General features: G+C 37.1%; 1 protein-coding gene across 2 annotated transcripts in view; it reads right to left on the bottom strand.

Annotated features, from left to right (window-relative positions):
* The window catches only part of LOC122399433 (TGF-beta receptor type-1), a 50,378-nt gene that overhangs the window by 20,637 nt on the left and 4,700 nt on the right, over positions 1 to 25,041 (bottom strand). For both annotated transcript variants that reach the window (XM_043400113.1, XM_043400111.1), the window contains exon 2: positions 15,189 to 15,303. In XM_043400113.1, the coding sequence (XP_043256048.1) occupies positions 15,189 to 15,303 (115 nt within the window). The remainder of the gene's footprint in view (positions 1 to 15,188; positions 15,304 to 25,041) is intronic.

Here is a 25,041-nt window from a genome sequence, read left to right as displayed (position 1 = left end):
CTTTTGGAACCGCGGTTAGGGCACTCCGGGGGGTTATGGTCGGAAGAGTAATGATCGTGACGTTCAACGTCGCGTTCGCGGTAATTTATGCTTACCAAGTTCATTCGCGGAAGGATACAATATCGACGAATGAACGCCATTCTTATTTATTCTCTGCAATATGTAAATTTAACGTACGCTTCGTATATTTGTTAATATCTTGGACGCAAGAAAGGACAGCTACCTATGAAAATCTATCCGATAACCTTATCGATTTTATTCCACAGAGATAAAGTTTAAGAAAATAAAATATGCATATTCAGCGAAATAAAGTACGAGTATTGTAAAAAGTTATGTATTGTATCGTAAGAATCTGGGTTGGAGAATTCTTGCTAAAACGTGGCGCGAAATGTAACTTTTAAAACCCTAATATTTATTTATTACCGCTATTGTAACAGTTTGATTGATACGTTCGCGATTTGTGGGTGTTACGCTGAAGAAACAAGGAAATCTATACTATTTTTAGAATAATAACACTTTGATTAGAGTCGAAAAATTAGCGATAGCGAGTGTTGCGTAACGATAAAAGCGCAAAGAAGTCAAAAACAATTAAGTCACTCTCTAAAAATATCCATTTTTCTCGGCCACGTAACAGAACAGAGAATGCCCACTCGAGAAACGTAATTTTATTCGTAAAAAAGAATTCCGTACCGAATTAAACGCGTGATTTGAATCTACGATAATTTATATTTTATATATGCAAGTAAAACTTTAATCACTCCCAAAACATTGATTAAAATTTTTAAATATAATCCAGTAGAAACCAACCATGTAATCGCGATCATAATTTACAAAAATATCGACATTTCATTCACTAGAAATGTACCGGTGAATCCTAGAAGCTATAAATAGCGAAAGAAAAACTTACGAGAGAATTACACGAGTTTTAAACAATTTTTAATATCAATATCGGAGGTATTCCAGTTCTTAGACTCGTAGATCCTTTACCTAGTTCTCAGAACCGGAATACAAGTCACCTAAATATAATATAAAAAATTAGATTCCACAATATTACTCGTATCCTCCTTTCTCTTCGAGCATCAGATCTCATGTTGACCGGTGGCATTTCATGCAATGCTTAAATACGACAGATCTAGGAAACGTTATCGCCCTACAAAACTTGTCTTCGTTTCCTGTATACTCGGATCGAGTCTTATCTGTATCCCGTGGTAACGCGGCGAGCAGTTCTCACAGACCAACGACACTTCGCGTAAAATAAGGTGCATAGCCGGCTTCGAATAATAAATGTACGCTTTAAACGACGACTCTCCCTGCTCGTTAGTCGACGATACCACGGAATCGGCGTCTCGTAAAAGTGACGCACACCCGAGTACACGCTGATTATTTCGCAACCACAGTTAACACGTGGATGCTGACGCGTATGGGATCGCTAAACAAACTTCAACAAACTTTAGAAAAAGAAATCAATAAACTCAAAACGGAACAGGAGGGAGCATAAACGGAGGGAGCTGTTAAAAACTAAAAAATAAAAAAAAAAAAAAATGTATGTATAGAAGGGAGAGAGAAAAAAAAAAATATGTTCAACACCGTGCAACTCAACACACGTTTGCGATACCTGACAGTGGGGGTAGCCAGTCGTAGCAGATCGTCGTTCCTGAAATCCCGCTATTTCTCTCGATGCGATGGACGGATCGAGCATAGAAAGGTGGCCAAGAAAACGGGAGAGAAAAAGGAGTGAACGTTACGTCGAAGGGTGTACGATATCTTTTGTCCGTCTTATGATTATTTATCCCTTAATCTTCGAGGCGTCCGGCTAAATCAAAGCAGGCACAATGTAACAAATCGAACTCGTCACACCAAAGTGAAAATGAACAAAAAATAAAAAACTAAAACAGTAGAACAAAAACAATGGTAGTTAGGAGCAAACGATCGTCGTTGCAGATGCAGTGAGATGTTGGTTAGTCCCGTTCAAACGGAGATCAATGTGTGTACTGTATATTATGCGATATGAAATCAAATTGTCACAAAAAAAAAATAAAGAGGAGGCGATAAAAAGGCCAAACGATATGCAAGTGTGAGAAAATCGCGGACTTGGCGCGGGTCACGCTTCAAGGTGATCCACAACGTGCCGTAATTCGTACGCGCATGCGCGATAGACCGACGCGCTATCGCGAAATGTTTGACGATCGCTTGTGCGTTCGTTCTGCGGTATATCCGGTTTAAATGCATACGTTCAATTACTTCTTGGAGCATTGAAAATACGAGACAGTTGTTTGGTTCGAATCAGAGAACTTGATTGCGGTTTCGTAATAGTATACGAAACACTGCCTCGACTACGCAGCAACATTATTGTTTTATACGATCGATATCGATTTTCCGAAACCGTTCCTATGAAATGTCTCGTAATGGGTGTACGTAATCGAGCAACAGCGTGTAAACGCGCATCGTTACGTTTCTCGTTAGCTCGAAAGTATCGTCTTTGAGAAAAATGATCTCGAGAGGTGCTCATAACTTGATTTTAAACAATAATTCTGCTAAATTGCTCTCGAGCTGGAGTAGTGACTTCCCCTTAAGAACCAGAATGACACAAAATATCAGTGAGTTGTGTAATAGCGGTTGAAATTTAAAAAACGACAGATTGGAATGTATCTCACTGATTATGTCCTTAAACTTCGTTTAAAATAGATAACAGTGGTCCTAAAATCTTCGAAAGTGATGATTAAATCATACTCTTGCAAGAAATTGCACCTGTGGGTTCGTTAATTTTACTGAAACTTTTTCTGGTAATTTCACAGCAAAAATGAGCAGATTATCAAGCTCATTTTCGATCTAGAATTGTCAGAAAAAGTTCGAATAAAATCGGTGACAATTTTCCATTTCAAACCAAACAAATTTATCGAATCGTAGGTAGCCTGAAACAATAATTGAGTGCATGCGTTTAAATCAAACCTGCAAGATAGATCGCTTGAAAAGTGAAATCAGGACACAGAAACAGCAAAAGATATGACCAAAATATCTTTGTACAGCCATTTTTGTGCTGCTTAATGTATTCCTCTCTTTAAAACAGGCAACTAATTACGCATCGGTTCGTTAAAAAATGAGAACGAATCCTACAAGTACATTTCACCCAAACGTGAAAGATTTTGCTTGTTTTTTTTTTTTGTTAATCCTTTTTGTCTTGAAATCACCCTCGATATAGCATCCTCGAGTCACGATACACCCTCTAGCGTCCTCTCGAATCGAGCTGTAGGGGGTTTGCGTCCGATCGATGATCGATTTCCACGCGAAACGCGTCACAATGGAGAACTCGTGGCGCGAAAGGAAAAAAGGAAACGCATGAATCAAAGGAGAGAAACAAGGCCTGATAATTAACCACAGTTTTATAACCCAGAAAATTCAGATTGATCCCCGACTCGCGTGCGCGAGTACATTTACGCGCGTACGCGTCACGAAACGGATAATGATCCAACGTAATCAGTTAATTACTTCGTTCGGTGAAAGAAAACTTTCTTTTTTTCTTTTCCTCGAGCGAACGTGGGTGTTCGTGACCAGTCTCGAAATACCGAACGCGAGTAATTCATTGTTAAATTGAATTTTAAAGAAACCCGGGCTTTCTACTTAAGCCTGGAAAGACGCTTTTAGCACGCCAACACCTGTAAACTCTCATGACGCAATATCTTTTAGTGGTCAGTTTTTATTGGAATTGCAAATACGCCAACAAATTATGTATCAGTCGTTTAGCACGTTCGTTCGATACTGTTGTCTAACAACAATATATTATTTTCTCACTTAAAACGCAGTTAACGCTTGTTTCGCGCTCAAAAGCATCGATATATTTTTACGATATTTTCTCCCGTGTTTTTATAAGAATCATTACGAATGCCGAGACAAAGGTTCTAAGTGCAAGTGAAAATAATCGAATTTGCGTCTGACGTGCTAAAGAGCGTATGTAGGCCACGTTCGCCAAAACACGAATTCTTCCCGAAATAGAAAAAGTAAAACGCGAAAAATGTAGCGATAAAACGAGAAATAAAAACCGAGCGATATGAAACAGAATCTCGATGGTGTCTGCTAATTTGTGGAATTAATTACGAATTCCCGCGCCGCGTAATCTTCATTTGCCAAGAAACTGACATTCGTCGAAACGCGTAATCGTACCGCGAAAAGATAACGGGCGTTCTCGTAAACGTCGTTAGAATCCGCGTTAAAGAACACCCAAGGTCGGAGGAGGAACAAACTCATAATTGAATAACGTTACGTTTTCGCCTCTCTCCGGATGCGCGTAACACTTCGTTACGTGCAGTTTACCCTAACTACCAACTACACGTTCGCACCTGCCATAAAGTTCAATTTCGTACGCGTAAAACGCGCATACGATTCCAAGCCACGAGAATATTTACGTCACTGTCCAGACATCGTGCCGTTTGCGCCGATTTTTTCTCTTTTCATTCCGCTATTCAAAACAATTTCGCGAGTATTTTTGAAATCGAAATCGTAAGCGAACGAAACTGTAAAACTAACCGTAGATAGCGAACTGAAAATTTAAGAAGACTGCTTTCTAGATAGATTATTGTACTATATTATAGATACTAAGCATCTTCTTGGAAGTCTAAAAAATCCGTACGTTTGAAACACTTTCTAGAGTTCTAGTAAAATAATCTAATATTTTAAAATGTAGTATAAATCTCGAGTTAAAGGCTTTTTTAGTGAAACCAGACTCAAATTGTAACGATCAGTGAATATAAATATAAAATGTGAAAACAAATTCACGTAACTATGATGAGATATAACATATTGACTTTGATTCATATACACATCAATTACAGTTAGATTTTAATTTGTACAGTGTACCATGTTATTCGAAAGCAAATGTCGATTGAATAAAAGTTTTTGTAAGTTCTAATTTTCAAAGTATAGGAACTCTGATGCAAATAATTCCAGTGTCATAACAGAATTTATATAAGATAGATAACGATAGTTCCGGTTCTCGTACGGTAGAACGAATTACAATTTTAGTCCTTGGTATCGCGCATGAAATTATAATTATTGTAATTGTTATCAAATATTGCGCGACATTCGAAGTTCAGGCAATTTGTCATGTCTACATTTTATCAACTAAATAAAAACATAAACGTAGTAAATCCAGAGTGTAATTTACGGGCGCATTTATACAGCTTCGCAAGTAAGCTTTATTGAGAATGTATAATGAATCACTGGTGAAATTGAAGTTTTATATGCGTCAATATTTTATTAATTACTGGATGAATTTTTTTAGATTTCCATAATGTCTAATGGTTTCAATATGATATTTTGCACACAGTTCAAGTTTGGAGTTTTAAAATGAAAATTATGTTAATGTATTCCTGTAGCCCAGAAACCATAGATAAGACTTATCAAAAAATTAATTAAACCACGGCAAAGAAATGAAAGTATTCGAGGCACTAAAAAAAGTATGTCCAGAACGTTTAATTAAAGCGAAGATCAAGCGTGAAAAATTCTAATTAAATTGTTACAATACACGTTTATGAAACAAACTATTTTTTTATTCATACTCATTGGCTATTGCAATTTAAATCTGGTCTTGTTCGAATTTCTTCTTTGGTTATACCGCGAACGATTTCTGTAAATCCAGAGTTGGGCAAATTTTATTCACGAATAATGAATAAAGATGTTAGATTCGTTCGTAAACTGACCAAGGCCAGTTCCGTTTACGTTCCGTTCATAAATAAAAATTTCTTGGATTTTTCCGACGTGCAAACAAAGTCACGGGCAAACACCAATTCGCGAGTTTCTATTCGTCGTACGGGAATAAAATTAGCCAAACTCCGTACTCGCGTGTTCGCGGAGCTCGCTCTGCAATCGCTATCGACGTAACCGCAATCTAAAGCTCGACTTCTCGAAGTACTCGAACGTCTCTGCTTACGAGCACGCGTATCGTCCACGAATTCGCGCTGTCCGATCGGGCGAACGTTAATAAACGCAAAATACGAAGCTTCGAACGGTGCAGAGAGTAAGAGAGAAGGAATACTTTGGCTCGCCAAAACTTTAATCGGACGCAGACCCCGTCGAGGCTCGAGTGACCTAACGAACGGAACACGTGGCCGGTAGAGAACACCTTGTGCAAATTAGAAGAGGCGAATGCAAAACAGCCAGAGGAAAATAAAAAAAAAAATGAAAAAAAAAAACAAACACGAGTACCTACGATACTTGACTACCGCAAGGAATGCAGTTAATGATCTCGTTAGGAAGTTCGTTATTACGCCTGTTTTCACGGTTAGTTATAAGGAGTGAACGTATGCGCGAGCTTAACTTAACGCGTCCGTGTGCAGTTTCGAACATGTGTGTGCGTGTGTGTCGTGTGCACGCAGACGACCCGCCGAATAGAAATATATCCGTGACGACAGGACCGGGAAATAAGAAAATTTATTAAACAAAAAAAAAAAATTAAAAAAGAATTCGGGCCGCGAATTACCGTAAAAGTTGGCGCGATCGAGTTAATCCGCGATAACGTTGGATCGAGCATCGGATTGGAAAGTTCTGCTCGCTTTTCTTCGCTTTCGAGATAACTATTTTTAAAACTCACCGACCATTTCTTGTGCTTCCGTTCACTTACAGCCTCGAGTTTACGAGCGCTTCGAACATTCTCCGCGCATTCGATAACGCGTCGCCTTTTCACGAATTCGCAACGTGTTGCAAGAGGAACCTCTCTCAAAACTTCCTTGTACCTCTAATGTCGTTTATTTGGGGTTTGTTTCAACTGTTTTGTACCGGTTAAAGAATATTCACCTTCATTTTTGGGGATCTACGAAAATTATTAAGTCGTCCCATAAATTTTAAACAAGGGATAAAATTCGTAACTTATAATAGAATATTCTATATGTCGATCACTAATTTCAATGAAATTTTCACACTGGACCGATCAAAAATATTTGATATTTATTTGCTTTTATCGTTCGTGATGAAGGGGTGAAATCCGCCCTTAAAATAGTAGCTGTAAAACTTATTTGCTCAAACATGTCGCAAAGTATTGAAAATATTGGAATGAATTTTATATTTTTTATAGTGAATTTCATTGTACAGACGAATTGATAAAAAATTAATTTGTTTAAATTATATGTTGAAAAGTGAGTTTGACACTAGAACTACCAAAGTGATCAAAGTGATCCATTTCTAATCTCTAATAAAGATTCTAAAATATTTACTCGACTTTACTAGAAGAGAATGGATAAACATTTATTTCCATTGCATTATAGATTTCTTTGGTACAAATAAATACACCATAAGTGTAAATACACCATCAGTAGTTCTTGTGTTAAGAAGAATAAGTTCCAGTACAAAACTCGACACAAACTTATGGGACGACCTAATGCATTTATTGTTCCCTTGTTCACAAAAATTAATTTTTATTATATACTGTTATCGAAGAATAAACAAAGTGAATAGAAGACGAAAAATTGAATATGAATCTTAAATATAAAAATGTATAGGGTTTTCCAATAAGAGCGATAGAACTTTCGACTCACGTCATAACATTTGTATTCATCAGAGATTCGCTGAACGCGTTGAAATTACCAAAATTTATTATCAAAATTCTCGTTTAATTCGAACAACGTTTCGCGCGCTTCGATTTACGGTCAACGGAGCTCGCAATTCGTCGATTCGATGGAAAAATTCGAAGCCACGAATTCCAACGCGTCGCAAGAAGCAAAGGGAATATTGCTACCGCGAGGGAAAGTGTTGCTGAGAATTCGAATTTATCGATTCCGCGACGTTCTCGAGAATTAGGCATTCCTCAGACTTCTGTGCGGCGAATGCTGCATAAAGACTCCGGGGTCTTAATCTTCGCAAGTTCCAGTTAACTCGAGAATCGAAGCCCGCTGACCATTCGCTGATCGGGCTCTGACCCTGATTCTGCCCAAACAAACGAAGCTTTCGAACGTCGATAAGCAAAATTATGTAATTTCGAGAGATGCCGATCCTGAATCAAGTTTAGTCAAGACGAAGATGTAACTTGTTATTGGTGAACATCATTTTATGTTTTGTTGTCTGAGACAATGTTGAAACGCTTCTTCGAGATCGAAATCCAATGATAAGATTATTTCGAGAAATGCAGCTAGCATCGTTCGTACTATGGGTGAGATACAATCTGATTTATGCGGCAAAGTCGTCGAAAATTGGGTTCATCGTTCAACACATCGACTGCCACGTTTAATCACACATGGATAACAAGATTCAATCGCTAATGAGCTACAAAAATTAATTGTTAAGATTGAATAATAAAGAAAATTGTACGCTAGTTTCAAGTGAACTACCAAACCAGTCAAAATGACCCATTCGTAATTTCTAATAAAACCTGTAAAAAACTTACTCGACTGAATTTTTGGAAATTTATCGTAATTTTCTATAAGAGAATGAATAAACATTTCCTTGATACAAATAAACACTATGGTGTTATTTTTGAATAAGTTCTAGTGTTAAATCAAAACAAAACAATGAACACCAAATTATCTTTCATAGCTTTGATTTCGATTCAAAGTTCCATCTTATTGGAAACCTTTTTATAAACGGACTCATACTCGTATACATCGTACAACAAATAGAAAACAGAGTACAGAGTACGCGAAGATCGAGGATCGTAATGAAAAGCGAGCGGGGATCTTCCAGATCGAATATCGAATGATATTCCCGAACGATACGGACGAGATTTCTATTCCGCGCGGTCGCGTGGCAAGATTTAGTTCCAGCGAAGGGTTTCCGTTAGAAAAGAACCCGCCAGACCCGGGTAGCGTTTTAGTTACAGACCTTTTCGGGGCCCGAACACGTCGCGGATAAGATCGCGGTTACGCGGCGGTGTGTACCCGCCGTCCGGTAAACCACACCCAAAACGAACATTACGCGAATCATTTTGCAATTTCGCCTGCATCGATTTATAAAACTCGCACCATGGGAATTCTGCGCATGCCTTCCGACCGGGCTTCTCCGCGGATTAGTGTGTCGCTTGCGTTACACAGCACCACGCTCGCCACCAGGTCCTCCCGAATGTTATGATCTCTCGGCGAAATCTCTCTCGCGACAATACAGTAAAAACGACAGAAACAGAAAAAGAAAACGTGTTAGACAAAAGAACACGTAGGTGGATGAACTCTGCGCCGCTGGTCGGACAGCAGAAGAATACCTGAGGATAATTCAGGCGAGTCGGAAGACAATAAGACCGGATCTAAATTCAGGTTGCAGAGGTCTTTATCGCAGCAGATCCTGGACCGATAGATACCCGGCTTACTGTTGCAGAACAGGGGTTCTTCCGGCGGGAGCCATTGCTTTCGATCGAGGCACCTTTCACAACATCACAATGCCACGTTTAATTTCGCCAGACTCCGCCGTTCGTCAAAACGCGTCTAATCGCCCGTCGACGGCCTAATTGCACGCGATAGCGTTCGGATTTTATTCGTCGAAGTGTCTACGTTGGGGGCTATCGTCGGCAATTATTCGGTAAATTGGCGCTCAAAGTGTTGGATCTCTTATCAATTTCAAAGACTTGTAGCGAATAATTTCCTAGTATTTTTGTACCAAGTTTGTACGAACGAGAGACACACATATTTATGTTTCGATTAATAGTCTACCATGTAGATAACTCGTGTACGAAGAATTTTTAATGATTAGACTGCGGATCTTTATGCAAATTCATATTTTTATTAGAAATGGGAGCTTTGTAGGGGGTTCTATCAATCCCTAAATATGGAATACATTTCTAATTTGATTTTTCATCGTTTAGGACGCACAAATTTATGTTTCGAATAATAGTCTACCATGTAGATAACTCGTGTACGAAGAATTTTTAATGATTAGACTGCAGATTTTTATGCAAATTCATATGTTTATTAGAAATGGGTGCTTTGTAGGGGGTTGTCTCAATCCCTAAATATGGAATACATTTCTAATTTGATTTTTCATCGATTAGGACGCACAAATTTATGTTTCGAATAATAGTCTACCATGTAGATAACTCGTGTACGAAGAATTTTTAGTGATTAGACTGCGGATCTTTATGCAAATTCATATTTTTATTAGAAATGGGAGCTTTGTAGGGGGTTGTCTCAATCCCTAAATATGGAATACATTTCTAATTTCATTTTTCATCGATTAGGACGCACAAATTTATGTTTCGAATAATAGTCTACCATGTAGATAACTCGTGTACGAAGAATTTTTAGTGATTAGACTGCGGATCTTTATGCAAATTCATATTTTTATTAGAAATGGGAGCTTTGTAGGGGGTTGTCTCAATCCCTAAATATGGAATACATTTCTAATTTGATTTTCCATCGATCAGGATTGTCATTTATTGCAACTAGCGTGCACATGCTCGAATTTCAAAGCAACGTTCGTGAAAGAATGTTCAAAAAAATATAGTAGCCTAAATTTTTGCAAGGTGATCTTTCACCTAATATTATACAGGGTGTTCGGCCACCTCTAGCAAAAATTTTAATGAGCGATAGTAGAGGCCAAAATAAGACGAAAATCAAGAATACTAATTTGTTGATGGAAGCTTCGTTAAAAAGTTATTAACGTTTAAAGTGCCGCTCTTACTGAATTTTTTTCTCGAAAATGCGCAAGATTTCGGGGGTATGTCTATTCACCAAAAATGACTGTAATTGAACCCTACAACCGAAAATAATTTTTCCACAACGATTTGCAATTTTTTAATTTTCTCGAATAATTTCACACCTTCTCTATTTTTTTTCTCGAAAGTGCGCAGGATTTCGTGGGTATGTCTAATGACAAAAACTGATTGTAATTGACCCCCGCAACCGAAAATAATTTTTCCACAACGATTTGCAATTTTTTTTCTCCGTTGAAAAATTTAGGCACCTAATTGGATTTTCAGTAAGGAATTTTTTTCTCGAAAGTGCGTACGATTTCGGAGGTATGTGTAATGATAAAAAATGATTGTAATTGATCCCCGCAACCGAAAATAATTTTTTTAAAACGATTTGAAAAATTTTTTTTCGCCGAAAAATTTCAGCACCTACTCGATTTTTTTTCTCGAAAGTAGATAGGATTTCGGAGGTATGTGTACTCACCAAAAATGATTGTAGTTGACCCCCGCAACCGAAAATAATTTTTCCAGAACGATTTGAAATTTTTGAATTTAATTGTTAATAACTTTTTAACGAAGCTTCCATCAACAAATTAGTATTCTTGATTTTCGTCTTATTTTGGCCTCTACTATCGCTCATTAAAATTTTTGCTAGAGGTGGCCGAACACCCTGTATACTATAATAAGGTAAGTGCATTAGCTTTGTGTTAGCTCGATTATTTCTTCAAATATTACAAGCACTATGAGCCTAATATGGAACATGAGGACCTCAACAGAAAAAGTAAACACTTCCTACCCCGTTATTACATTTTAAATTTGACTGACACCGATCAAAAGAGCATACAATTTCCTACAAATTCATAATATTCAAGTTTTTATAAAAGTTAAATAAAAGTATTCCACATTAGGGCATCTGACTCTAATAATTCGTATCTTACTTCAACTATTTCTGTAGGTCTTTGAGAATTAAAATTTCCCATAACTGCATAAACATCCGCAGTCTAAGAATTCATCAGGCAAAAAAAATATTTGTACATTTACAATCATAGCAAAAATCTTACGATTATCCAAGTTTACGTTGTAACTGATATTTAATATACATTCGTTTTGCTTCGATGGTGGCTAACGTTGTCTTGCAAGGATTCTATCAGTTTCTGGATCGTTTCCTTCGATGTTTCTCTTTCGAGTGAATTTGTTTTAAACATTGAAACCGTAATTTCTCTCTTAATACGATTGCTTGGACGCGAAAGACGCGGATAAATTTTGAAATTATTGGTTCAGAGAGGCCCCAATGGTCACGATATTTAATTGACCGAAGCATTTGATCGGTTCTAGCAAAGTGACCGTCCTCGACTAACGAGCACCCTCGGATACAAGACCGTTCCTCGAGTGCCACTCGCAGAAATTCCGCATGTCTCTACAGCTGGTCCCCGCAAGTTGTAAACTCATAAAGCGCACTGATCCGAAAACCATGAGGGCTAAATGTACAAATTACTGTCTAATTAATAACCACCGTGGCACTGAACTAGAAACGAAATGTACAAATTTGGGAAACACAAATAGCTACAACTGTTAGCGTTTCGAATCTACTACACTGTTCATTAGATCGTATGTTAAACGACACTGTTTCGAACAAGGGACAAATTAGCCTAAAAAGGTTTAAATCGTATATTTTCCTGATTCTACCACTTCAGGGTTCTTTGAAGTTACAAAAACTTGATCTTTTAATCTCTTTGATAGTCTCTCTTTAGACTCTGTACATTGTTTGGACGTACTTACTAGATTTTAGATTGTATTTCTCTAGGATTCTAAACAAAGGTTAATTAATGTTTCAACTATCGATGAATCCAAGTTAAAACTCGTAGAAGATTGTACTTCTTTCTCTTATAGGATATAGCCAACATCGAAGCACTTAACACGTAAAGAACACAAATATTTGCTTCCAAGGTGTTAAAGTATCTACAAATCTTTGTATTATGCTATGACAGAACTTCGAAATTTGTTAGAGTCCACAAAAATCCCAATAATTCCTGTTTTTTGAACTTGTATCTAAAAATTATTTGTACAAGTGTAGAGGCCATCTTTTCTCTAAAATATTACGCAATTGCAAAACTCGTATGATTATTGTATTGCATTTAATATCTGTTGAAAATTTCCGTCAATCACTGATTCGCCAGAAATAAAATTTCTAACAAAATTTTTGCCAAAAATCAAAAAACAGAAGAAAGATAAAATTTGTTGGACTTATTCTTTCGAAAACGAACATTTTAGCGCCGATCTACCGGAACTGAAATAGAATAACGCTGGCCATAATAAATTCAGAAATAAATATTTAAAGACGCGGTATGAGAAAAACGAAGGCAGAGTAAAAATTGAACGCGATTCGCGGTTTAATCGCATCACTTCGTAATCATTCGATAGCAGGAAATTATCTCGTACCGCTTTCACGTCTCGACCAATCAAATAATCTCGGTCGTGCTATTTTCGATACGATCTCCGGCTGAATTATCCAAATTATCCGTCTGGCGCATTAAACATTTAGGCCCCGTCCGCACGTCTGCGACCTCAGACTGTCGCATATCGTCTCGGTCGATTTCGAAACCGCGTAACGTATCGTGGCTTCTTATGTGTGCTCCGAACACCAGTCATTGAAAAGCACTCGAAAACGATACCAAAAATTTTGAAAAGAATTCAACATATCTAAAACAACTTTAAATCCAGCGAATCTGTAGCCTCCACGAACTTCAAATTCTACAACTTTCATCGACTCGACCAAAAACTATAATTTCTATTTTTTTACATTTCGTTTCGTTAATAACGTCGAAAGCAACTTGATATCGACTGGAACGCTACTGTTAGACGGGGTACTCTTTAATGGAAAGGAAAGTTTCGTCGTTTGTAGAATCGAAGTTCGTGATTATTACTATCTTTCTCGCTTATATCCTTCGTTACCATCGATAATAACTTTTCGAACTTTGTCCAATTTTATCGGAATCTTTTCGTTGGTCGCATCGAGAACGGAATCAATTAACGATCGCAATACCAAAATCTCGCAATGCTGAGGATTCCAACGAACAAACGAGGAAATTGTCTGCTCGTGAATTTCCACGTGACTTTTTTCCACTGCGTGGTGTTTCAAATTTTGTGGCTACCCCCACGCGTTTATCGAAAACAGAAGAAAAACGAAAGACACTCAAATTCAGTGTTGTAAGAGGGATCGAGGCGGTTCTCACAAAGTTTCTCGACATCTGTTTCGTTCGCAGTCCCAAGAAATCTGAAAACGTCGTCGTAAGGCGTTACCAACGCGACCACTGGCCGACAACAATAATTCGTTTCCGTCGAAACTCCCGAAACAGGCGCTAATTATGCCTCCCAGGGCCAAACTGAAAAATAAGCAGCTAAACGTTCCTGGAAACTACAACGAGGAAATCGATCGGTAACAGAACGTGACTGTTGAACTTCCTTTCGTGGTGAACGCGATCGAAGCGGTGGGAATTAGTCCTGTCCGAGTATTCGTACATTCGGCTGATACGTCGAGTAGCTCGAAAAATACACCATCTCGATGCTATTTTTCCCCCTCATTATTTAAAGTATCATTTTGATTGCAGACGACCTCTAATAAATATGCAACAAATATTATGTACATCCGTTTAAAAAATTTAAGTTGTCCGTAACTTGAAAAGGTCATGAGCTAAAAAAAACTACGTTGGCGACTCGAAGCCGTGTATATTTCTCTTATCGAACTGTTTTGTAACATAAAAGGGCTTCCAAATAAATACACGTCAGAGTGATCGAATTTAAAAAATTGTTTGACTATCGAAAAATACACATTTTTAAGTTATACTTTGGTTAACAAGAAAAGCTTTCGATTTTACCTAAATTAGTATTAGGAAAACTTTTTCGAGCTACTCAATATAATCATTAACAGCCATTTGTAATCGACCTACTCGAAATATTCGGGCAATCTATCCGGAGTTATGCGCGACTCGATAAATCGCGCGTAATTTTAAACGGCGTCAAAATGATGTAACGACGATGACTTTTATCGAAATAAATGTCGCTGCCGAACCCGTTGGTCGGTCGTTTTATTGTTTCGCAGATAATTTATGAATTCCCAGTAACGTTTAATAATCAACGCGGAAATTAAATCGAAACGTGGTTCTTACAGTGTACTCGAAGCGGGAATACATTATTTGTTTCCTCGTGCGATAATCGCGCACCGATATTACTTTTATTCGAGATAACGCGATCGCGTTAAGCAAACGTTGCCACAGTTTCACGGACGTGTGTATTAAAATGGAAATTTATTACTGTTCGTTGCACGTCGTTAATATAGCGTTACGAAAATTACTGCACGATGTGCTCGTAGATAGGAACATCGAAGTAAAAATTTCCACGCCCATCAATGGTATCGTGCAGAGCCCGATAAACACACGATCGTCGGAATATTTTGCAAAAATTGCACGCTGAAAATTTTCTAAAAGTTCCACGTTGCGCCGTGCGTGGCACGGCGGGATCGACGATGAAAAGAATTTTTTGGTCAGTTGTAATTACTATCTCACAGCGAACTCTACTCATGCATGTACGTTACCTTCGAGCGTATGTGATCTCATTATTCTCCAAACTGGTGCTAGCAAAACAATAGCCATCGGTTTCGCACGTGTGATTGGTCTCCGTGCAAATGTCGCAATGGCACTTCAACAGTCCTGCAACAACGGAAAAGAAATGGTCATCGAGAGTGTTCGATCGGCACAATTCGACCATCGAATTTATCACGCGATGCTCGTCGATTTAAAAATGAAATAAAGAGATTTAAAAAGTCCCGAGTCATCTTTCTCTTGCAAAATTTCTATCTGCCTCGCGATGTTTTTAAAGCAGACGTTCGCAACTTTCTGTTTCAATTCCACGTACACCCGCGAGATAAATCGGTAAACAGCATGTAAAGTTATGGTCGGGGAATGAGAATGAATGAATTATGTAAACGAAATAACGGGAATATAGATAGAAATTTTATGCAAGAATTTTTTTAGGGTCCGAAGAAGTTTCGCGACATTCTCACGCAAAAAAAAAAAAAATTAAAATGAAATAAATATTTCCCTTAGCGAGACCATGAGTGGTTCTGTTGGAAATAATAAATTATGTATTATTACATATCACTTAATATATGATTACCAGTTTCAATTTTTCGCGATTCTATGCAACGCGTTAACAAATTAAAAGTGTCCACTAGAAATATATTCTTTCTTGCAAAGAACATTAATCTTCCCCTCTCGTGACTTCATCGCGCATTAAAATTCTAATTAATTCGATCCGACAAAATTCACGGAGGTCTAGAACAACTTCAAGCACTAAACCAAGCAAAATTCCTCGTCGAATATATGTAAATATATATTAATTAGTGGTAGACCTTGTAGATATAATACGACAGCTTCAACTTTTTGTTCTCGGAATTATGATCTTCTATAATTTGCCATTTAAACTATCCTTCGTTGTTCGTTGAAAATTATATTTTCGCTAGAATAGATCAAATTTTATAATTTATTTGTAAATTAGAATCGACGAGGTATCTTTTTAACGACTTTAAACGAGACTGGGAGTGTTATTCGTAGCTCGCGAATGAAAATTTGCCCGACTCCAAGATGGCGGTCGGTATCGAAACTCGCCCGAGTGCTTTGTGCAAACTCGATCGCGATAATCGACCATCGAAAGTCCAACGGGATCTCGGTCGATCGGCGAGGCCGCGTCTACGGAATTATAATAACGCAATCAGCTCGCAGGAAGGTCGATTCAGAGAAGAATTCCGAGCGTAATACTTCTCTTCCGTCGACGGTGGCACAACGGGCCGCCAGGATACACGGTTTCGGGGCCGTGGCACGACTTGACGAAACGAGTTTAATTCAAGTTATTAGCGCACGCCCACATCGAATGGTCTCGCGAGGACCGTGAACCCTCCCTTTCGCCGCGCGGACGGAAAAGAGGGCCCCCGAAACCCAAGGAAATACCTGCATGGGTTTCGCCACATGCCCGCTAGCCCCATAAAGCGTTTTTTGCGCGCCCACCAGATCCTCTATGGTGTCTTCCTGTGCTCGAGACCGTCCGGAACGAAACGAAGCCTCGATTCGAATCGTCAGTTTCACCGAGAACGTGTGAATCATTTTCGATCCTTTCACCGCGGTATTAGGTCGTCCCACGTGTTCGTGCCAACTTTTGAACGATTTAAGAGGAGGGGGATTCCCGTGTAACGAGCGTTAAAGTTTCCTTTCTAACCCCATGACGTACAATTTAATTTCTAATCATTTTTCAAACGTGTACTATTTAATCTCACCGTGGTCGTGCCAAATTTTATACGATTTAAAACTAAAGCTTCCTTTTTAACCCCATAACGTAAGATTTAATGTAATTTTTTAAACGTATACTATTTAATTTTGTTTAAATTTTTGGTTTTAGAAAGAATGGCCACGAGAAAAGATAAATTTATTTTACGATTAACTCATAAATATAGAAAGTGTTGATTTTAATATACAGGGTGTTTGGCCACCCTTGGGAAAAATTTTAATGGAAGATTCTGAAGGTCAAAATAAGACGAAAATCAAGAATACCAATTTGTTGATTGAGACTTTGTTAAAGAGTTATTAACGTTTAGAATTCCGTCTGTAGAATGGCGACAGTGATTCTCACTCAACATGATTACCGTTCTACAGGCGGAACTTTAAACGTTAATAACTTCTTAACGAAGCCTCCATCAACAAATTGGCATTCTTGATTTTCATCCTATTTTGACCTCCAAAATCTCCCATTAAAATTTTTCCCAGGGATGACCGAACACCCTGTATAAAACTTGATGACTTATAAACTTTGATGCTGTGAAATAGCAAGTCCATATTTCATTCAATTATCGAGTATTTTTTATTTGTAGACTATAATTTGTAAAAATATCGAAGGCAACCAATGCAGTCGATGTATGAATGAATTTATCTACGCCTCGATTAAAATAAAATGTAGTGAAATAAACGTGGAGGGAAATGTTTTCGTAGGACGTTTTGTTTTCGAGAAAATCGATTTTGACACTACGTGAACTAAAGGGACACACGAGCGGTAAACCTCAATATCATGTATCTCTGCACATCCCTATCGTATTCATACGCACAGCGTGTAACCATAATCCATACTCATTCGACGCGGTACCGACAACTTAAGTCATCTGACACGATTTCGCCCAACCAGGATTGAATAGATTTGACACCGACAACCTGTGAATCTCTGCGAGCCTGTAGCAGTGTTTCCCAAACCATACCACGCACAATTTGTAATGTTAATAAATAAATAAATTTTACACACTCGACCATAAGGATTTCTATCGTTATTTGTTTCAATTGTTGAACATACACATACTAATCACCCCTTAACAGTATAAAATAATACTGTACTACTTAATTTTATTTAAATTTGTTTTTACAGTGGCCACGAAAGAAAATTTGTTTGACGAATATCTCGCGAGTGTAAAAATGTGTTGATTTTAATATATACTATTTAATTTTGTTTAAATTTATTCGTGCAAGGAATGGCCACGAAAAAGAATAGATCTGTTTTACGAATATCTTATGAATGTAGAAACTTGGCATCAATAACTTGTAACAAATCAGACTCGTTAACCGAATAGATACGAAAAATGATTTTTTTCTTTCAAAAATCATAATTTGTATTATTTTTCTAACTCTATAACTTTACTTGTATACCAAGTTGTGTAATAAGTCCGTTCGCGTTTTTGTTACAAACATATGCTGCGTAACGAAGACTCTAAACGCGGTAAAGTGTACCATATCAACGCGGAAGTCGAACGTTAACGTAATTCGTTGGTGCTTTATAACAGAGAGTGTCTGAAAAATCGACCATTACGACGGACCCCCCCTGTGGAACTAGAAGTTTCCAAGGATTTAGGTGACATCGTATCACACTGTTCGACTGGGAACAGCTATAGATAAAAGTTGGGCCGCGGCACGGTAAACTTTCCGCGCAAACAGCTTTTGTGGAGCAACCACGGATACGCAAGAACACAGCAGAGCGAGCAACTATAATCGAGTTGAACAGCAAATGGCGAACAAAACGTCAACGAAACTGGAGTACGCTCGCAGCGACGTTAAACGAGCAACACACTTGTGCTTAACGTTCAGCGTTATTCCCCATTATTCCGCGTGAAATCGAACAGTAATACGAATAATATCGAAAAGCTGCTTGCGAAATACGCGCGCATCGATAGTCGAAACGAAATCAATCGAACCTATCGTGTATATTGTTTCCTGCGTGTTTATAAACCAAAGATATTAATTCTCACCCAAACTTATTCTTTTCTTCGAGATATTCTAACACGTTCACTGCATGTTTTTCAAGTATAAAAATGCATTCGACGTTTGTTCAAATTTGAATCTCGAAAACAGAAATATTCAGTTTTTCGATGGTGTACTTGCAATCTTATGGCATTCTTAAAATATTAATATTAATATCTCTGGGAAAAAATTTTAATGGTATTGAATTTTTTTCTTGAAAATGCGCAGGATTTCGAGGGTATGTCTATTCACCAAAAATGATTGTAATTGATCCCCACGACCGAAAATAATTTTTCCAAAACGATTTGAAATTTTTTTTTTCACCCAAAAATTTATCCATCTTTCTGAATTTTTTTCTCGAAAGTGCGTAGGATATAGGAGGTATGTCTATCCACCAAAAATGGTTATATTTAACCCCAGAACCTAGAAATAATTTTTTTAGAACGATTTGAAAAATTTTTTTTTCCCAAAAATTTCAGCATCTATCCGAATTTTTTTCTCGAAAGTGGATACGATTTCGGGGATATGTCTATTCACCAAAAATGATTGTAATTGACCTCCGCAACCGAAAATAATTTTTCCAAAACGATTTGAAATTTTCTTTTTCGCCGAAAAATTTGTCCACCTTTCTGAATTTTTTTCTCGAAAGTGCGTAGGAATTCGGGGGTATGTGTATCCATAAAAAATGTTTGTATTTTACCCCAGAACCTAAAAATAATTTTTTTAGAAGGATTTGAAAAATTTTTTTTCCCAAAAATTTCAGCATCTATCCGAATTTTTTTCTCGAAAGTGGATACGAATTCGGGGATATGTCTATTCACCAAAAATGATTGTAATTGACCCCCGCAACCGAAAATAATTTTTCCAAAACGATTTGAAATTTTTTTTTCACCCAAAAATTTGTCCACTTTTCTGAATTTTTTTCTTGAAAATGCATAGGATTTCGAGGGTATGTCTATCCACCAAAAATGGTTATATTTAACCCCAGAACCTAGAAATAATTTTTTTAGAACGATTTGAAAAATTTTTTTTTCCCAAAAATTTCAGCATCTATCCGAATTTTTTTTTCGAAAGTGAGTAGGAATTCGGGGGTACGTCTATTCACCCAAAATGATTGTAATTGACCTCCGCAACCAAAAATAATTTTTTCAGAATAATTTGAAATTTTTTAATAAATTTCTAACGAAGCCTCAATCAACAAATTGGTATTATTTTGGCCTTTAGAATCTCCCATTAAAATTTTCCCCAGGGGTGGCCAAACACCCTGTATAAAATATTAAACGATTTGCAACACATTTTACTTTTAAAAATCTGACTTCGTTTCCCTTAACAGTCGCTCCAAAAGAATTTGTTGCGAACGAATTAACTTCCCGGGTGATTAAAAAGAAAAATTGCCGTCCATATGGTTATTGGTTCCCGAGAGAACAGCTTGCTTTACTTTGCACCACACGGTACGTATGTACGTTTGAAATAACGCAGAAGAGATCGAGTGGTTCGGAATCTAAGTTCGATTTCGAGCGAAGTGCGCGTATGCGAATAGAGTAGAGAAATGCACGTGGAGTTTTGAGCATAAGCAGATGCACGGAATGAATGTATAATAGATTAAGGGCGTAGCAGCGCTACTATAGAGCGAGTTAGTTGGTTAAAGTCGGATAATTGGCGAAAAAGAGAGTTAAATGACACCAGTGGTGCGCAATCTTCTTCGATGTTGGAGCGGATGAAATAAACGAAACGATACTTTCTCCTGCAAAATACTCCAATTTAACGTGTCAAATCTGTATAAAATAATATCTACGTAATCACTGGTTTACTCTGGTACCCTGTAATAAGAGATTCTAGTTAACAAAATTAACAGAATTATTGCTAAAAATTGTTAATAAAATTTGTCTATGCACCAAAAATAATTGCAATTGAAAAATGAATTCAAGTAAATCGCCAAAGATACCTTTAAATTGCAGTAACTTTTAAAACAGTGGCATTAAGACACTTGCAGTGGAGAAAAAAGTGTATCGATCGGAGCATTTAAAAATGAACACAACTGAACATGCTCCGTTTCAAACCATTTAAATTTGCCCTATGACATTTTTCCTACAAAATATAGCTCCTTTCCGCCGTGTTATTCAATGTTTTAACAAGATATTCGATTATCTCGATATCACGATCTCTGGTTATTTCGAACAGTAAATCGGTCAAAGGCTGCCGGTATTTAATCCGCCTGTTCTTGCAAGTCTGTGGTTCCAGGCATTCTAAATCGACCAGGTAACCATTAACAAGGCGTACAAGCAGAAATCGTCGATCCTTGACGATGCTCGGCAACCTTCCGGGGATTATCTTTCGAGGAATTGTTACGGCGAAGCAATGATGCTGAAACACGAGCCGTCCGGCGTGTAATTTATTCGATAGCGTAGATTCGTGATTGGCCGCGTAACCATCGCGCGATTTGTATTTAGACCTAATTTACGATTCAACCGGCCGGCCAGTCGAGGACTGGACTGATCTCGAATTCTGCATTCATGGGCCGGATACACGCGCGAATATGTGTACGAGCGACGACAAGTACCTTTGACGCGCGTTATTCAACCACCGACTAAAGGAACAGAAAGAAAACAGAAAAGAACGTCAATTCGGTCGACGTTGCTCCTACAATCATACCAACTTTTCTTTTTTTAATTTCCTTCGATAGAGAAACCATATTCATCCTGCTCTAATTTCTAAGCCCCCCTCTCTACGAAATAAAAATGTTTAGAAAAAGAAAAATCTTCACGTGTAGAGTGGAGGTACCTAATATGGCAAAAGTTTAATTGCTGTCGATCGAAATGTAATTTTGCATTTAATTTGTCCCAAAATGGAAAGAAATTATTCGAGTTTGATACAGAATAAAATCTTTTTTTTTTTGTAACTGAAAAGAGCTCTAAGATTAATCTCGAATCATCATCAAAATGGAATGAAATTATTCGAGTACCATAGAGAATAAAATCTTTTTATTTGTAACTGAAAAGAGCTCTAAGTTTAATCTCGAATCATCATCAAAATGGAAAGAAATTATTCGAGTTTGATACAGAATAAAATCTTTTTTTTTGTAACTGAAAAGAGCTCTAAGTTTAATCTCGAATCATCATCAAAATGAAAAGAAATTATTCGAGTTTGATAGAGAATAAAATCTTTTTTTTGTAACTGAAAAGAGCTCTAAGTTTAATCTCAAATCATCATCAAAATGGAAAGAAATTATTCGAGTTTGATAAAGAATAAAATCTTTTTTTTTTTGTAACTGAAAAGAGCTCTAAGTTTAATCTCGAATCATCATCAAAATGAAAAGAAATTATTCGAGTTTGATAGAGAATAAAATCTTTTTTTTTGTAACTGAAAAGAGCTCTAAGTTTAATCTCGAATCATCATCAAAATGGAAAGAAATTATTCGAGTTTGATACAGAATAAAATCTTCTTATTTGTGATTGAGAGGAGCACTAATTTGTGTAAGTTTAATTTGCCCCCAAAAATGAGAAGAAATTATTGAAGCTAACCACTACGGCCAACGTGTAGCAATTTATCCACGACGTTTATTCGATCGAGCAATTAAATTTTTATTTGTTCACCGTCGAGTATTTGATTCTGTAATTGACACTTCTATTCTTATTTAACCCTTGTGTCAATAACCAACTTTCCCCTCGGTGTTCAATAACCGGGTACCCCAAGTGTTTCTGCTCGGATAAATCAAGCACATGGCAACGGTTTTGCTTCTACGCTTTCCCTTCGACTATATTTCAGCCTTTTTACAACCTGGCAGATCGCTGTTTTACGAGATTCGAGCGAAAAATAACAATCGGTGACGAAACACATCCACGTAGCACAGGGAGTTGATTTTTAATACAGATTTCTTCGTTATTTCCAAAGTCATTGTCACCTGCTTCGCGATACGCCTTTTGCTGGTGGAATTTTCTGGTTATTGATTTACGGGCGAGAAAATATTCTGCTCGGAACAGGAAATTTTCTTGCATGAAATTTTCGTCTAAATGGGAATTTTTCTGTGGCTCGTGCTCGGTTCTGTACTAACGAAACTGTTTTCATTGCGATAAAAATACTGTATTGATTTTGTCCCTGATACAGTAGGGTGGTCTTTAGCTATAGGCGGTCGAAACTTTTTTAGAGAAACAACCGAGACCGGTTCCAATACGTACAAAAATAACGCGTGTAAAATATTAATTCGATGGGGATAACGGTGAAACGTAGTGCACGGTCGTTTAATATGTAAAACTTTGTAAGCTATGATTATATAATCTGCTTCATAAGCAGATGCAAAAGTATTCTGAACAAACTGTTAAAAATAAATAATATATTAAATATTTGTGTTTGCCATTGATAAACAAGAAGACACTAATTGTCGAATAAAATTTCTCACATTATTTCCAACTGTAATAAAAATACATTTTCTTTAGTATATAATTTATACAAAATGTTCATTTATGAAGCTTAACCAAGCTTAACCAAGAATAAAATATAGTAATAAAAATAGTCGGATTAATATTTTCGATTAAAAAATCGAGAATGTCTCATATTGCTTCGGTAAAATATCTCTCGGCGACTAATCCGACACGTGGAAAAAAACCCGATGAAAAAGTTGATTTAATTAAAAGAGCAAACGATCCCGAGTATCTGAACGAGTGATTTTTCGTCACGATCTATTTCGAGTATGGCATTTAACATCAGGGCTGCGTAGTTTAACCAGAAATAAGATGCAATGATCGTTGATAAACACCGGTTTGATAAAAAACAAACTAAAAGCTGCAATCTCAAAAAAAAAACTCGGAATTCTTTTGAAAGTTAAAAACTAATATGTTTCGTCAGCTGAAAGTGCTTCAAAAATCTAACTTTCTATGTGTAAACAAAGCGCGATATTTATCAACGCTCTAGATATTTTCGCGACTTGAGAATCACCTAGAAAGTAAAGTAAGAGCGAAAAACATCAATTTTCTTCGACTTTCTTCCCTGATCTTCAGAATAGAATACAAAAATAGCCTACTTTTTTGTTGACACTAGATTTACGTAAGTCGTCAATTTAACGGATGTCTGATTCCATATTTAAAATTGCAGAACGCATAAATATTATTTTTTAACAACTTATAAATTAAATTCTAATTAAAAGAAAAATCGTATTTTAAGGTAATCGACAACATGAAAGGTATCAATAAATATACGTACGATCAATGCATGTATATCAATAGTAAATCTAGTGTTAATAATATTCTAATTCAATCTCCAGTTCAATCGATCCCTATCGTAACGATAATTTTTTAAGAAATTAAACCAGCGATTGCCCTGCTGCTAACACGTGGAAATTACATGCGCGATGGGTTACATACGGCACACGTGACGTTTAACGCGTTGAGAAAATAAAAAGAGACAGCGAAGCGTCCAATAAACAAAGACGCGATAATTAGACAAGCAACGAGCAGTTAATTGACCTCTAAGCTAAACAAACCTGTACTCGTCGCTGCTGGGTACTGAGAGGCCGAGAAAATTACACGAGCATCTCGTTCGCGAACTTAAAAGCAGAGGAAGATGTACACCTACGTGGAAGAAACGTAAAATTACAATTCACGGCGTGTAGCCGCGACACGTATTAAATTCAAACGAGAAGTTTATTGTCCGACGAGATAAATTTGTACTCGCTATTAAGTACCGCCATGCTGAAAAGATTACGCGAGCATTTCCTTCGAGAAAAAAAGAGGAAGCTGTACACCCACGCGAAAAGAGTGAAAACTTGTAATTCCTTAAATACGAACTCGAAATGGTTAAATTATTAATATTGCGCGTTGACGATATTTTGAAACACTAAATTGGTAAAATAATCCATGAAATCATTGCAAATTAGGCATCGCTATGAAGAATCGAGAGCTAACGTTAAGAAATGTATTTCAAGTGCGCCACGAAGGATTCGAGCCAAGGAAAATTTTTCTAAACGCTGATGGATTTTTCTAAAAATACTTGACTTGTATCTATTCTCAAATTTCGATCGATAGCTGTGATTTCATATTCGACTGGTAGAATTAATCGGACTTGAAAATAGTCGGGATTGTTTGTTCGAATAAACGACAATGGAATGAATAAAAATATTTAATACTC

Source organism: Colletes gigas, unplaced genomic scaffold, assembly GCF_013123115.1.
Source record: "Colletes gigas isolate AHSC1104 unplaced genomic scaffold, ASM1312311v1 Colletes_gigas_Sc00013, whole genome shotgun sequence".
Lineage (NCBI taxonomy): Eukaryota > Metazoa > Arthropoda > Insecta > Hymenoptera > Colletidae > Colletes > Colletes gigas.
The sequence above is the reverse complement of the archived record's forward strand: the minus strand, read 5'-3'. Positions and strand labels throughout refer to the sequence as shown.